Raw genomic sequence first — 15,252 nt, forward strand, 5'->3', positions numbered from 1 at the left:
ATTAATAGATGGGTGCATAAAATGTATCTCTTGTTTCTTCTTTTCTATAACCCGTCTACAAAAAAAACCCGTTGATGTGGGCTTACCTACAGCCCCATTAGTTCTGTATTACATATCATTGAAAGAATGTATTTCTTATATAAGATTGCATAGCATACAAAAGTGCCATAGGTCAACAAAACAATATATAAGGGTGATGTCAAAATCTTGTAGTATGAGTGGAAACCTATGCATGATTTTCATAGGTCAATAAAAACAGTCAAATGGAAGAAAAGCAGGCAATCGCTGGAAGGAAATATTCATACTTTCAAAATGTAATATCAAGATCTGGATCAAAATAGCAAAAGAATACGCAATGAAGATTTAAATCTAGTACAAGCTGGATAAATACCTATTAATGGTGAGAACACACTGATAAAATAGTAGAAGGACTGAACCAATAATGTTAATAATAATTGCAAACGAACACATTAGGCCACATGAAGCTCTTTGCTGATGTAGATTTTTCTCCATATTTCAAATGATTAAATATTAGACAAATCCTGGCTTTATCTCATTTGTATCTTATTTTCTTTACCTTTTAGTGTCCAACAAATGTACATTTTTTATTTATTACCTGCAGTACCAGCTCTCAGATGACATGCACTCCATGGAGTTTGAGTTTTTGGGTAAGCTGTTATGAATTGAAATACATGTCACAGGGACTTTAGCTATGAAGGGCCAACCATGGTGACTTTTGGGTTGCAAAACGGTTGGGAAGGGTCCACAATGGACAATGTAAACACTTGGCCATTGCGTGAACTAAATATTAATTTTTATTAATTTTAAGGTAAAAATGTTGCATAAGGCATGAATGTGCCCACATACTATATTATAGTTCATACTATTACCATGACGGTTAAGAAGATCAAACATATTTTAATACTACACGCTAAGAACCTTGTTGTAGCTTCCGTTGGCCAGAAGGATGTGTATTACCTTGACGGGCAGTTAGGGATGAATTTACTAAACAACAAGATGTGGTAAAATGAATAAAGACCCATCTCATTGCTTTTAGTATGTATTATGCCGGTACAAAAAGGCCTTCTTAATGCATACTTAGTTAATAGCGTTATAACTTCAGTACTATATCAAGATGAAGATCGGCAAATTGTCTGTAGTTCGAGGGCAGATAGATGTCGTATGGTACCACGAACATGTATAGGAGTAAATAACAGCGATAATCTTCCAAAAATATAGTAGAAGAACAAATCTTTCTCTTTCTAAGCCGGGTGGACAAGCTGTTTTTGCCACCGTTATCAATGACTGAATACCTAATGTAACTGAAATGAAATATTTATTAAACTATCCTCATCTAATCAGGAAAGCTGGCAGCGGATTACATGTTTCCTTCTGCCTGACCTCAAAGGATTAATATCATCAATAACAAAAAAAGTAAACAATATACACTGCTGTTTAACATTTAGGGGTTATTTAGAAGTGTCCTTGTTTTTGAAAGAAAAGCAAATCTTGCCCATTAAAATAACATGAAATGAATCCGAAATCCAGCGCAGACGGGGTTAATGTTGTAAAAGACTATTTTAGCTGGAAACAGTTTCTAATGGAATATATTCACAGGGTATATATCACTCCCATCACTCCTGTTCCAAGGGCTCGTTGTGTTCGCTAATCCAAGTTGAAAAGGCTTATTGATCGTTAGAACACTTTTACAATTAAGTTACAGCTAGAAATGTATTTATTTTCCATAAAAACAGCTTCGAAACTGAAAAATTTGAACTGTAGTCTGTATATATATTTTTTTATTTTAATGATTGCAGGAACATGTTTAAGAACACTTTTGCCACATGTATAATGTTTGCCAGGAACGTTCATGTGACACAAAAGCAGGCACTGATAGGTTGTTGCCATATAAACAGAAAAAAACACTTGATACAACTTTTTGTATTGTTCCTATGTTTTTTAATGTCTTGTCACCTTTAAATCTGACATTGAAAGTTGAATGCTGGAATGCATGATCCACATCCAGAATAGTGAGCAGTAGTGTTGCTGTTAATCCTAAAGCTCCTCTGGGGACATCAGAGAAGGAAATCCGGAGTGAAGTCCAGCACGTAATGAGAGGAAAACTAAAAGACACCGGGTAAAAGGGTCTCCAGAAAAGCCCTACAGAGGACAGAAATAATTGAGCTCCAAGAGATTCTATTAAATATTATTTTGTATTGTTCTATTTTCTCTTTTTTAGGAATAAATCCATATAATAACACATGTGCTCCTCATGATTTCGCACAGATGGTATACTGCTGAATAAAAAATAAGTGTCTCGCTTCTTTGCTCAGAGTATATAGTAATAAAAATACTTTCAGCTGGATGTGCTCTTCATGTCCTGGGTAACCATAGTTATTAATAAAACATATATTCACTAAGGCAGGGATTAGCTGGAAGTCACAAGTATATATTTTTTATTTAAAAAAAACCCAACTTTTTCAAAGTCCCATTAGTTGCCTTTGGTTGACATCACAGATGATGTGGGAGGCAGCTATATAGACCACTAAACAGCGCTGCCGAATATGATGGCGCTATATATAATAATAGACACGGAGCTCTATTATTTTGTGTTGCCATGTATCCAGAAACTTACTAGGGTCGGCTACCCCTTTCCTGGCTTCATTCAGGGGGTGGGGTAAGCTACACATAAGGGCGGGGTTAGTCTCAATTAGAGTTGAGTGGGCGGGAAGTAGGTGGAGATAGTTGGTAGTTTGTACAAAGTGGGATGTGAAGAAAGTGAATCGGAGTCTTGGGGAAGCAGTGCGTCACTGCGGGTCACACCCGAAAAAGTTCTCAGATATCGGAAGAAAGCCAATAGCGTCTGGAGAACCTAATAGTGATTGTGAGAATCATACGTAACAAAAAATACATAGGAAAAGACAGCATCTGAAATGCACATGTGAAAAGAAGGAAGACATACAATGACCTGTGTCTGTCAATGTGTCTGGCCCTGTATAATGGATAGTTAAATGTGTGTAGAGACTGATTTAAATATACATTATACAGGACCAACCAAGCTCTTCCTGTAGCAGAAGCTTATTGGGGCTGGTCCTTCACAATGTCCAAAACCAACTCACCTGACAACTTTCACCCACGGCAAATGGATTCAGAGGCAGAAAAAAACAGCCCAAACCAATTTTACTTCCCGAAAGAAAAGTCTGACAATACACATCTTACTCCCGCGATAGAGATTCCCTGCTACAGTTTGTCACTGCTTCTTGGTCTCCAAATACTGGGAGAGGACAACAGTTTGACCGCTATATACCTCCTCTGGTACACAAGCGGTTAATAGTAGCAGTAAGGAAGAAAGTCATTATTCACCACCTTGAACACTGCTTCGGAAGCGTGAGAAATCAAAGTACAAAGGGTAATATTTTTAATATCTTCTAACTGAACAGAGAACAAGAGTTCTTTCTGTGCAGTAAGTATCATTATTATACAACAGCCGACCTCTCCTCGGGCAAGTTTATAAGAATACTAAAGTCTGTTTTGTATTGCAATGTTATCGGAAAACATTTCAATAGTCCCTTTGTTTAATAGAACAGTCTACTTAGCCTGCTGCTCAAAGGTGCTTGTAAAATCATTGAAAAATGCCATATTTTCCCATGCTGTTTCAGACTTAAGGAGTTCAATTAATGTGATATTTCAAAAGATTTTTTATTTTTTTTTTGGAAATCAAGCAAAATGAAATTTGTGCATGTGAGCTTGGAGTCTGCCGCTAATTGGAAGCAGAAAAGTCGACAAAACAGTAGTAGTATGGAAACACTAACATAAATTGGGCTATTTTGATCGAGGAATCTGGCAGCCAGTGGCTTGTATGAATGCATTCATTGTGGCTATGCTTGATTAATGACAGTTGTACAATACTACGTTGGCAGTCTTCACCATGCACACACACACACATTTTTTATTTTGATTTAGATTTTTCGGATATGAAACGCTGCGAGAAAAAAAAAAATGCAACCCAATCAGATTTGGCCCCTGGACAACATGCGCTATCATCACTGTACCGTGAATTGAGATTGATTGGTTACCAGCTGTGACAAAGTGAGAGAAAAAGCCTTCTGAAGACAAAAAAAAAAAAAGAGTGGAATAGAACAGAAAATGAAATTGCACAAACACCATTACCATCTGTTCAGACACGCAAAACAAAACATCCAAAAAAGACACCATTGCCGACGCAGGAAATGGTTTAGGTTCATACAGGTTTCCTATCGTTTTCATCTTTAGATCATCGACTATAATATTCAAGATTAAATTTCATTTTGTTATATTGAAGATTGAGCTCTCAGCTCATAATTCAGATTTAGTTATTTAGAACATTATACTTTGGTATATATTGGACTAGATATACGGAAGAGAAACTCTACCGATGTTGGCCTGATGTATTTCTAAAGATAATATGAGAGCGGCACCGGCACCTCTAGATACGTGTTAATATTATTGTCATGTAATTGTATGTTGTCGGCTTTAATATTATTGTTAAATTTCACTGTCTCCCTATTGTAAAAGAGCTACAGAATCTGCTGGGGCTATACAAATAAATGTAACGTAATAAAGTATAATCCACAAATTTAATTAGAAGCCTGGGGATACCCGATAAAGTGTCCTTTGAGTACTGGGAAAACACATCTTTTATCATCTTTCCATAGTGTAAGTACTTAAGTTAGTAATTAATTCTACCTATTGCTTGTACTTTTGAATCTCAGATATTTTTTTCCACAGGAGAGGAAAATTCAGTAGTAGGTGGGTCAGAACCTCCATAATTTATTACTTCATTACTAGACACTATTACATAGTTGTATTCATTATAGTGACCTGTGACATTTATGGAAATATTTGGCTCATGATTCCTAACATCCACATTGATCTTTTATTTACACTGATGCTATAAGATTTCAGCAATGTACATACCTGTGAACTCTCTTGGTTTGACCCAGATTCTCCGAGTGAAGCCCTACTTCCCTGGGACTCCAGGTCAATCTCTTCTTTTTCTGGGCAGGGGGGTGGCATTTGATCAGGTCCACTTCCTACTTCCACTTACTTCCCCTGCCTCTAATGGCTTTCTGGGACTAGCCTCACACCCCACATAAATCTATCCCACTTCCACATAATTAACACCACCTCTTCATTTCCTATCCTAGGAAGTTCCAAGGTATCAGAAGCACTGGCATAATGGAGGCCCCCGTAGCCCCCTGTTACTGTGCATAGTATGTGTATGTAGGTTTGTTACTGTGTCCAAGTGTGTTACTGTGTATGTGTAATTAATACGTTACTGAGTGTGAGTATGCTTGTGTACGTTATTGTGTGTGTATGTAAGTATGTTACTGTGTGTGAGGGTATGTGTGTAAAAATGCTACTGGACTCCCCTCTTCTCAGGGAAAAGAAAAAATGTCGGTGCGCTAAGCTAGTCACAGGCTCAAATAATACAAATGTATAATACGAGGCCTACCAAACAGGTGTAAGCATGCTGCAAAAACAGTGTATTGGCTGTACAATGTATACAAAAAACAAAAACTGTCTGCGCTTCTTACCCTAATAAAGTGGGCAACAAATATATAAACATAATAAACATAACCTCTCATTTATATTATGTTTATATATTTGTTGCCAACTTTATTAGGGTAAGAAGCGCAGACAGTTTTTGTTTTTTGTATACATTGTACTCCCCTCTTCTCAGCCAACAATGGTAGAGCTGTGTGTGTTACTCTGCGTGTTATTATGTTACAGTGTGTGTGTGTATGTCAGTGCTTGCGTGTGTGTTAGTATGTTAGTGTATGTGTGTCTAAGTAAGTATGCTTGTCTGTGTGTGCATTAGTGTGTGTAAGTATGTTAGTGTGTGTGTGTGTTAGTATGTTACTGTATGTGTGTTTAGGAGGGGCTTCTGGGCTCCAACCATAAGTCTTGCAGGGGGCCCCAGCATTTTTTGTTAACCCACGGATGTTAAGATATCATATTGTGACAATACACCTGAATCTGACACATAAATAGCACCTGCTGCTTCCTCAAAATGATTTCCAAAATAATATTAGAAATGTGATTCAAATTTATACAAGTTCAAATTCATTTACAAATGTATTTGTGGTTATTTATGATTTTTTTGCCAGCCACATATGTCTATGAGAATTGTCTTTGGATTCTCAGCTAGTCTGAAAATTACATTAGGTTCTGTTGGTCAGATACACATTGTACTCATTATTTCTATGCGACCGTCGAAAATTATTTTTCTAACTCTTAAATAGAATCGCACAGTATAAGTCTTTCCTGTCATATCCGATCGGCCTGGGTTAATATTACATGTCACATACTAAGCTAAGAAAAAATGGACTGCGCATTTTATCTAAAGCTATTATGGAATGACTTTCATCACGTTAACTGGTGTATTATCTCGCAAAATCAAGGATGTGTGTGCGTTGGGGGGGAGAACTAGAATGGTCCTAAAACACGTGGATAAAATTTACAATAACGAAAATGTTCCAATTTCCTCAGAAAACAATCAGTAAGCTTGAACAAGAGCACTCATTTGAAATGTATAACATTATATATATAAGACTATTTAGTGTCAGAGCTATGGAATCTGATGACGCTACATACATTAATGTAATGTAAATGAAATGTTATTGTATGTTTTGTGATAAAACCGTATAAATAGATAAAGGTATTTAACAAAGTACAAGCGATAGGTTTTTTTCAAAGGAGAAACACTAGAACAAGAGCTCTTATTGTAGATCTAGAGGATTTGAGGCTTAGATTAGGTTTTTCTTCACTGAGATGGTGCTAGATAAATAAAATAGACCCCCAGCAGATGTGGTAGAGGCTAATACAGTGAGAGAGTTTAAAAATGCATGGTTTAGGCATATGGCTCCTGAATGTAATACAAGACCAAGAACTGATTAGGGTTGGGTCTTCAGGAAAAATTGGCAGACTAGATGGCCCGAATGGTTCTTTTTTGCAGTCAAATTCTATGTTTCTATGTTCTATAACTATGCTATGTTATTTTCAAAATGTATTTAATATAAAAAAAATAATCTAATAAGGAATCGTTATATCTTCCGTCTTCAAAGTATTTTATACTATGTATTCTCCGAGCTATAAGACCCAAGTGGCTCAAACTGTTTTAAATGAACTAGCAATTACACATATCTCATTTCCGTGTTTTAAGAGGGGGGGGGGGGCAATGACCACAGTCATACCCTGGAGTGCAATGAGATAAATCATGCATTATTGTGGACTGACTTAGTCAAATAGCTGTGTGCAGGATAACATTTCATTCCGAAACAAGCCACAAGAAAAGAGTTTCATGGATTGGTCAAGGTGATTCTACCTTTTAGTGCTCTAAGGTTTTAAAAATACATTGTGTATAATATTAGAATATAGTGTGATACACAATTTTAAGAAAGGACCATGTACGGAGCGGCCACTGGGGAAGATGTCTCCTGTCCATCTTGGCAGGTTGTCTCTGCTCCTTACTAAATTAATGTCAATATGTCTTTGATAAGGGGTATAATAAGACGAGAAATGGGAAAAATCTCTCAGATTCTTATGTAACTGTCCAAAAGGTCAGGTAATAAAGTAATAGAGGCTCCCCAGCATAACATATAGAGAGATGTTAAAGTTCTTTAATTAGGATATTCACATTAAAATGTAAAATCTCTGAGAATAGTCAGAGACAACCCATATGAGCTTTTCGACAGCCCCTAGACAGCTTGACGGACCTACATGCTTTAATCAATCACTTATTTGTTATATTAGGACACAGCCCATCTGTAAAAGAATTTAAGTAACCATAAGGTCCATTGTGAAGTAGGAAACCTCTTAATAAAAGACAAAAAGTCCATGCAACAGTTATACCTAATTGTTATCTGATGGTAGCCTGGTAATATCTTCTCTTGCCAAAGACCCTTGGCTTCTCTCTTTGGTGGACATCATATACCAATAGGAAGCAGAGCTCCATCTTTGGCAAACATCTAACATAGAATCTAACAGCAGAACCATTTGGCCCATCTAGCCAGCCTGTTTTTATCCTGATGTAAAGGATAGCCTATCCCATGCATGTTTAAATTCCCCTGTATTAGAGTATACCACTTCTGATAGGGAGTTCTACCATTTATCTACCACCTTCTAACATGACCTGGTACCCATCATAGATTGGTTAGGATGCATGGGAAGAGAGATCTGCGATGTTAAGAACATTAGGGTATAAGGAAATAATTGGGTGGGACCAAACTAAGAGATGCCCTGCCGTGTGCATGTACTCAAATAAGTACAATTTGGGGATTTTACAGCATTTTTAGATCACTTTTTACAGAACAAAAAAGAATTGAAAACCAAACACTGTGTTCTTCAAAGCTAACTATTTTCCAAACTTTATATGCAAACTCTGTAATATATCAACAAATGGCTGTCACCATCATTACTTTCCTAAAGTACGAACAACTCCTCAATATCACCAAGCATTTGATGAGATGTCAAAAAGTGACAAAATATTGTTATTACTGGAAGGTCCATTTTTTTTAGCTCAGCCGTCTTCCTTCGTGTAATCTCATTCCATAGTTTATTTTAGGAAATTTAATTTAAAGTTTCCATTTTCTATTACTACTATGTGAGCGAGCCAACTTTTTCTCCAAGTGGTCGATTTAGCACTTCCTCTTCCAATCATAGTTCTCATGCAATCAGAAAATGTCTTTTAGTGCTTTTACTAAAGTAGAACATGCAATTTCATTACAGATGTATTTACTAAAGAAAGCCAGCTGCTCGGCTCCAAAGAACACACAGACTCGCACGTGTCAGCTACCTCAAGTGCATTTTCCTGGTCTTCAAAAACAAACCTTCCCTTGATCTGATGAGAATCTGGCACTGCGCTCGCCTTCTGCGTAGAAGGTTAAGATTCTTATTACAGTGTCATAAATTTGCCCTTGTAATTGAAAATCCCTTCACTGAAGGAATAGAACGGATTTAGTCGAACATGCCTGGTAATTACAGGATGCAGCTGCCCTCTAAAACATGTTCCATCCCACAGATGACACTTCGATGTAATTTACTGAAATCCGTTCATTAGAATCCAAATAAAATGGTGGCTTCCATTATTAAAATAATACCCCCACTCTGTTAAATCATCTTAGTTTATTGGACGTGCCATTTTGGGTATACTTTAATATAACTTTTTTTAGTGATGTTATTTTTAATAATTGCTAGATTGGGGATTATGTGCCATTTTTTAATGAATATAAACTATTTTTATTACCAGGTACATGGTTGCCTGAATTCTTTCACTGCATACTTGTAAACGTCTTATGTTCTAACAGACCAGAACATGTTGTTTTTGAGTGTTCTTATTGTTATTTTTAATAGAGATTGTTTGTCTTAAGGCCTACATCTTTCTCTGCTATAATAATTTATGTTATAAGGAAAATGAAAACCCGGCCGAGGTAAAATACCTTATACACTTTCCAGCATATAAAATAATAAATCCTTCGCACTTTCAGAATGTCTTCGATAGTATACCGTTATAGAAATCGATTTTTATTTTGTAGCCCTTATAAAATGGACGGTTTGGAGCTTTGTGATGGAATCTTGAAACAGAAGCAGCAGAAAATACTAACTAGGGCTAGATTCTCAGAGTACTAATTTATTGGGGGGCTCAATGGAACATGAGGAAAAGGGGGCTTATTAGTGACCCTACCCAATGCCACATATGCCCCAGCCTTGTTTACTGTCTCTTTAAGCTTATGTACTGATCAAGGCCTATGCCTATGCTACTGTTATAAGAATTTTTTACTTATATTGATGAATGGGATAGTATCTGAGGCCAGCAGTCTTTAAGCCTGTGGCACCTCAAACACAAAAAGTGGGGTTCAAAAACATACCATATAATTCCTAATTTTCTGCTTGTGTTTTATTCTCCTGTGACATGGGTGCTGTACCTTATTTTGAATGGACACTCATCTCAAAAATGATGCTTATTAAAGTGTGTTTTGGGATCTACACCTTTAACAAGGTATGTACCATACAAGAGGGGTCTGTCTAATGGGCTAGAGGGGCAATTGTCACCTGGGCTGCTCTTATTTAAAGATTTGGGTTCACTGCCTGAATCTTTTATTGAGTGATTATCTTGCAGTTCCACATATAGACACTAGGGTCTAGAGTAACAAGGGCTTTAAGAAGAGCTTACTCCCTTACTGAATCATTTCTGTATTCCATTTATGGATGGTACACATTGGGCATGGTGTCTTCTAAGTGTGATCTATGCTGCTTTATAACTGGGCCACCTGACGGGAAGTGCCCCGTAGCTGAAGTTATGAGCCATATGCAGGCTCCTTAAGGGTCATCAGTCACGCCAATGTCCATGGACTGCTGACTCAACATGTGACATTCATTAGTGTCCACGATGAGCATCCCTTCTTGTAACGAGTCCTTTTTCCCAAATGAGAAGTAAATTTCCGACATGTAATGTACAGGAACAAAGGGGCAGTGCTGATATAGATTTTGGACTGGGCTCTATTGGATTCTAGATATGATCCCATCAATGTACAATACATATGAGAACAGTATAGCAGAGTTAGCCTTTGTGGGGTAATCAAATTAACTGCATTTTTAGCATAATACACCATAACTTAATGAAACCTGTTCTCTCCGGTTTCCGATTAGAAAAATGATTAACACGTATTAACTTATTTTAGCTTCTGCCACAAGCTATAATAAAAATAAACAATTAAATAGAATATGTAGTAAAAAAAAAAAACTGTAGAAAAAGGCAAAACAATGCACCTGTCTCTTAAATTCTGGTGTATATGAACTGTGCGGACAAAAGCTTTTTTTTTTTCTCTGCCTGAATTGCACAGAAACAGGTTTTGGTAACATAATTATTATTATTTATTCATTTATATGGTGCTATCATATTCTGCAGTTCTGTACAACATATAACAAGTGATCTAAAAACATATACATAGGACCGAAACACATTAGTTTTTTACCATATGAATATGAATGCGTCATCACAAACATTTAGTTATTATGGTAATGGCCAGCTATTACTAATGAATATTAATTGTTTCCAGTATTTACCAAGAAATCGGAAAAAATGGTTAATTTGTTAATAAAAATGGCAGTTGACATGTTATAAAACTATACTTACTTATGATGTAAAAATATCACAATATCTAGCTAGTGAAGCTTTTCATATAGTGAAGAAGATAAGAGTATATACATGTCAGTACTAGTAATGAGTATTAATAATATATATATATATATAAAAAAATCTTGCTGACCAATGGCTAAAGGGTGTGTCGTTCCTATACTCATATTGGACCCATATCTAAGGGGTTGTTCTGTGTCATAATATAATACATCTCCGTGGGAAAAGTAAAAAAACAAAAGAAATGAAAGACATTGGTATACATAATAATGGTCTGGAATACTAACAAAGAGACAAGTGTTAACCCCCACCTTCCTCTAGGTAAATCAGCATCATCTTTTTTCCATCGGACAGTCGGCTGTGGGTCTCCCTGGACCTGACATCGGAATTCAACCGCCTCTTCCTCCAAAACAACCTGATTAATTGGTCTTCTGAGGAACGTGGGTCGTTCTTGAAAAACAAGGTGAAAAAGGAAAAAAATGTAACTATTAAAACAAGAAGTCAAAGACGGAAGTCAAGGATCTTAAGTTGGGTATTTTTTAAAAGGTAGACTGAAGGTTGATGTAAGGAACACAAGTAACTTCTTGTAGACAAAGATAGGAGCAAAGTAGCACCATGATGCTTAAATAGCATTAATATAAATACAGTTATTATCATCACAGATGGAGCTGTCTATTATTTAAATTATGCATAATTAAGGTTCACATAATGGTACATTTAGATTGTTAATCATCATTTAACAGTGACCACATTGAGGGTCGGCTAAATAGACCGTGCGAAATATATTAAAATTCCCACCAAAATATCCAATACTGTCCTATTTAATAATAAGAATCAAATAACTAAAACAGGAATGTTTAAAGCACCTTTTTTTTAAGTACATTTCCAAAGACAATAATATATAAAATATCAGTTTTCGTGCAAGGCTTCTGGGCTTTAATCAAAGAATCCATGATAAAAGGAAGTGCGGACAATCATTCTGTATTTATATACGCTGGGAAATAGCAGAGTTGTGAGGGAATTCCATACTAATTATAATAGCACTGAAAAATAACCCAGCCTAGATTATTTATCATACCTCCCTACTAACGAACCTTTTTAATCAGCCACATAGCTAATTGCTAAACTATAGAGTGAACACATGGCATGATGTGGCCGAGGTAATTAACTTTCTATATATATGGAATTAAGTAGATTTGAATCAACTGCATAACCTAATCTCTCAGAAATCTAATGTTCTCGTAATCCTTGCTAATAGCTCTTAAGTGTCAAACAAGATGAAATGGAGAAAAAAATATGACAGTAATTGGGGATTCTTTGCTAGAGGATTGTTGCGTTATTCTTCCTCTCTCTGCTCTTAACCATTATATATAGATGTATATTTTATTTTTATATATATATATATCTATATATATAGAGATATATATATAAATGTAACCCCTTAATGACAAAGCCCGTACATGTACGGGCTCAAAATGCGTTGTTTTCGATGGGTTTAGGGACCGCCCATTGTCCATGAGACATATGAGATCAAGGACTGATTAAGGTTTGAGTCTTTAAAAATGGGCAGAATAGATGGGCCTAATGGTATCAAATTCTATGTTTTAATGACTCATGGTAAACATAAAAAGAAATTGAAGCAAACATTTTGTGGTGTAAAGCTTGCATTACCTTCACTATTCAGTATTTTTACTGTGTTAGATCTGTGTTCCCTTCCACAAGTTATCCTAATATAAAATGAGTGCTACTCATTATCTAATTATCACCTGTAACTATGTATATATATATATATATATATATATATATATATAGTTACAGGTGATAATTAGATATCTATATATATAATATCATTCAAAAGTTTAGGGTCACTTAGCTATTGTGAAAGGGCTTACTAAACTTGGATCAGCGAACACAACGTGCAATTGGCACACATGAGTGATGAGAGTGATAAAGGGCCATTGGCACACAGGAGTGATGAGAGTGATGAGAGTGATAAAGGGCCATTGGCACACAGGAGTGATGAGAGTGATAAGGGGCCATTGGCACACAGGAGTGATGAGAGTGATAAAGGGCCATTGGCACACAGGAGTGATGAGAGTGATAAAGGGCTTCTGTATGCCTATGAAGATATTCCATTAAAAATCAGCCCTTTCCAGCTACATAATATATACATAATTTTACTATGTGCATGTCTGTAGTTTGTGTGTTTACTCGGTTTTTCACTGTTTCTATATTGCATGAGCAGGTAATCATATGTTACCTGCTTGAATTCTGCACCTTACATTCATAAATGAATGCTTACTTATAAACAGAGGCATTAGATGCGGAATCCTCTGCCCATCTTCTCCGCGTTATCCGCAGACAGGAGCAGAGCGGCTTAGGCTTACACATTACATTATGGTGTTTTTCAGCTATATGATAGATCATGTAATATAACCTCCTTTCACTGCTTTTATCTCTATTGATTTTTCTTTGTCTATCACAGACCTTATGACTGGTGTTTAGAGTAACGTTACTAAAGGCTTGTGCCACCGACAAAACTACAAAGTCACTCACTGCGCGTTATGTTTCTTATCCAATTATCCGGTTGCTCTGTAACAATGATTTTACACTGCATGTTTCTTAAATATCAGCCTCTATACTAAACCGCGGCAGGAGAAAAATACTTTAAATTTATGAGCTTGAAAAGTATGAAAATAGAAAAACGAAGGTAAAATTGGCCCAGAACCCCAATAGCAATTAAACAAAATGTTAAAGATATAAGATCAGCTTGATGCTAAAACACAGATATAAAGAATTTGACGGCAGAGAACCTTTCGGCCAATCTAGTCTGCCCATTTTCTGTGCTTTCAAGACTCAAACCTTAATCGTTCCTAGGACTCTCCCTGTATTAGCCTATAACCACTTCTTCTGGGAGGCTGTTCCCATCATAGATGTACACGATAGATTTCGGATAGCCATATGCCTAACCCATGCATATTGAAAATCCCTCATTGTATTGACCTCTAACATGTATGCTGGAAGGCTGTTCCAACTATCTACCACCCTCTTAATAGTAAAAAAAATCTCTACACTAAATCTAAAACCTCTTTCCATTAAACTTCCCAAAAAATGTAGGGTTATAATAAATGTGTTAGATATTCTAGAATTTCAGTATGGAAAATATAGATTTTGATGCAAGCCTTTGAAGCGAAAGTTAACAGTCCTCAAATTTTATAAACAGCCTTACATTATATGATACTAATTTAAAATACTAACCTATCTACTACACTGTGCAATTATTAATATACGGACTTCCAAGGTAGTGGAAAAAATCAATCAATAAAATTAGAATTATAGTTTATTATATCAGCGAACTTTTATTTTTTGGAAGTCCTACCAAAGACGGTGAGCTCTGCTGGATCACTGTCTCTTTCTCCGACCATGTTGGTCCCAACGCAAGTGTACATGCCAGCATCATTCTTCCTGGTGTTTGAAATCATCAGCTTCCCGCCTCGAATCTTTAATACAAAAGCATTCAGTATTCAGAAAATCATAATAAGCAGTGAAATCGGTGAAATATTCCTATAACCAAATACTTGGGTGTCAATAAATAAGCATAAGCCAATATAGTAACTATCACATCAATAGTGATATACAAAAAGTGACAATCCATTTTGTTTAAATGTATCTTTATTAAAAATCAAGCCAAGTGTTCATGTGAGTGGGTTACAAAAAGGATTTTTTAGAATGTTTTTCCTTTTTTACCAATTAACTATGAAATGTGTCCACCCTTTTTCTGAATTTTATCATTTTATTAATTGATTAGGCAAGACCATAATGGTTATATAGAAATAATATATGTGCCCTATTTATGACTCATTTTGAGACTAAAAGATTAGTATTTTCTTAACATTTTTACATGCTGATCATTCAGAAGAGAACAAAGATTTATCCTTAACGTGTATTTTTAAAAGGTGTCAATCATGCCTTTCCTGTGTATTGTGTTATTGGAATATGTCTATTATGTACGTTCACTTACGAGACATACAAATTCTTAATCTAGAGACCCACAGAAGCACTTGTCCTTAGAGAAT

General features: G+C 35.9%; 1 protein-coding gene across 1 annotated transcript in view; it reads right to left on the reverse strand.

Annotated features, from left to right (window-relative positions):
• LOC149285316 (roundabout homolog 2-like) overlaps nucleotides 1-15,252 on the reverse strand; it is a 440,725-nt gene that overhangs the window by 68,304 nt on the left and 357,169 nt on the right. The window contains exons 4-5 of the mRNA XM_089495533.1: nucleotides 14,556-14,676; nucleotides 11,488-11,626 (exon numbers count right to left, since the gene is read on the reverse strand). Of these exons, the coding sequence (XP_089351659.1) occupies nucleotides 11,488-11,626; nucleotides 14,556-14,676 (260 nt within the window). The remainder of the gene's footprint in view (nucleotides 1-11,487; nucleotides 11,627-14,555; nucleotides 14,677-15,252) is intronic.

Source organism: Sceloporus occidentalis, unplaced genomic scaffold (assembly GCF_023333645.1).
Source record: "Sceloporus occidentalis isolate IW3139 unplaced genomic scaffold, rSceOcc1.0.p SCAF_81, whole genome shotgun sequence".
Lineage (NCBI taxonomy): Eukaryota > Metazoa > Chordata > Lepidosauria > Squamata > Phrynosomatidae > Sceloporus > Sceloporus occidentalis.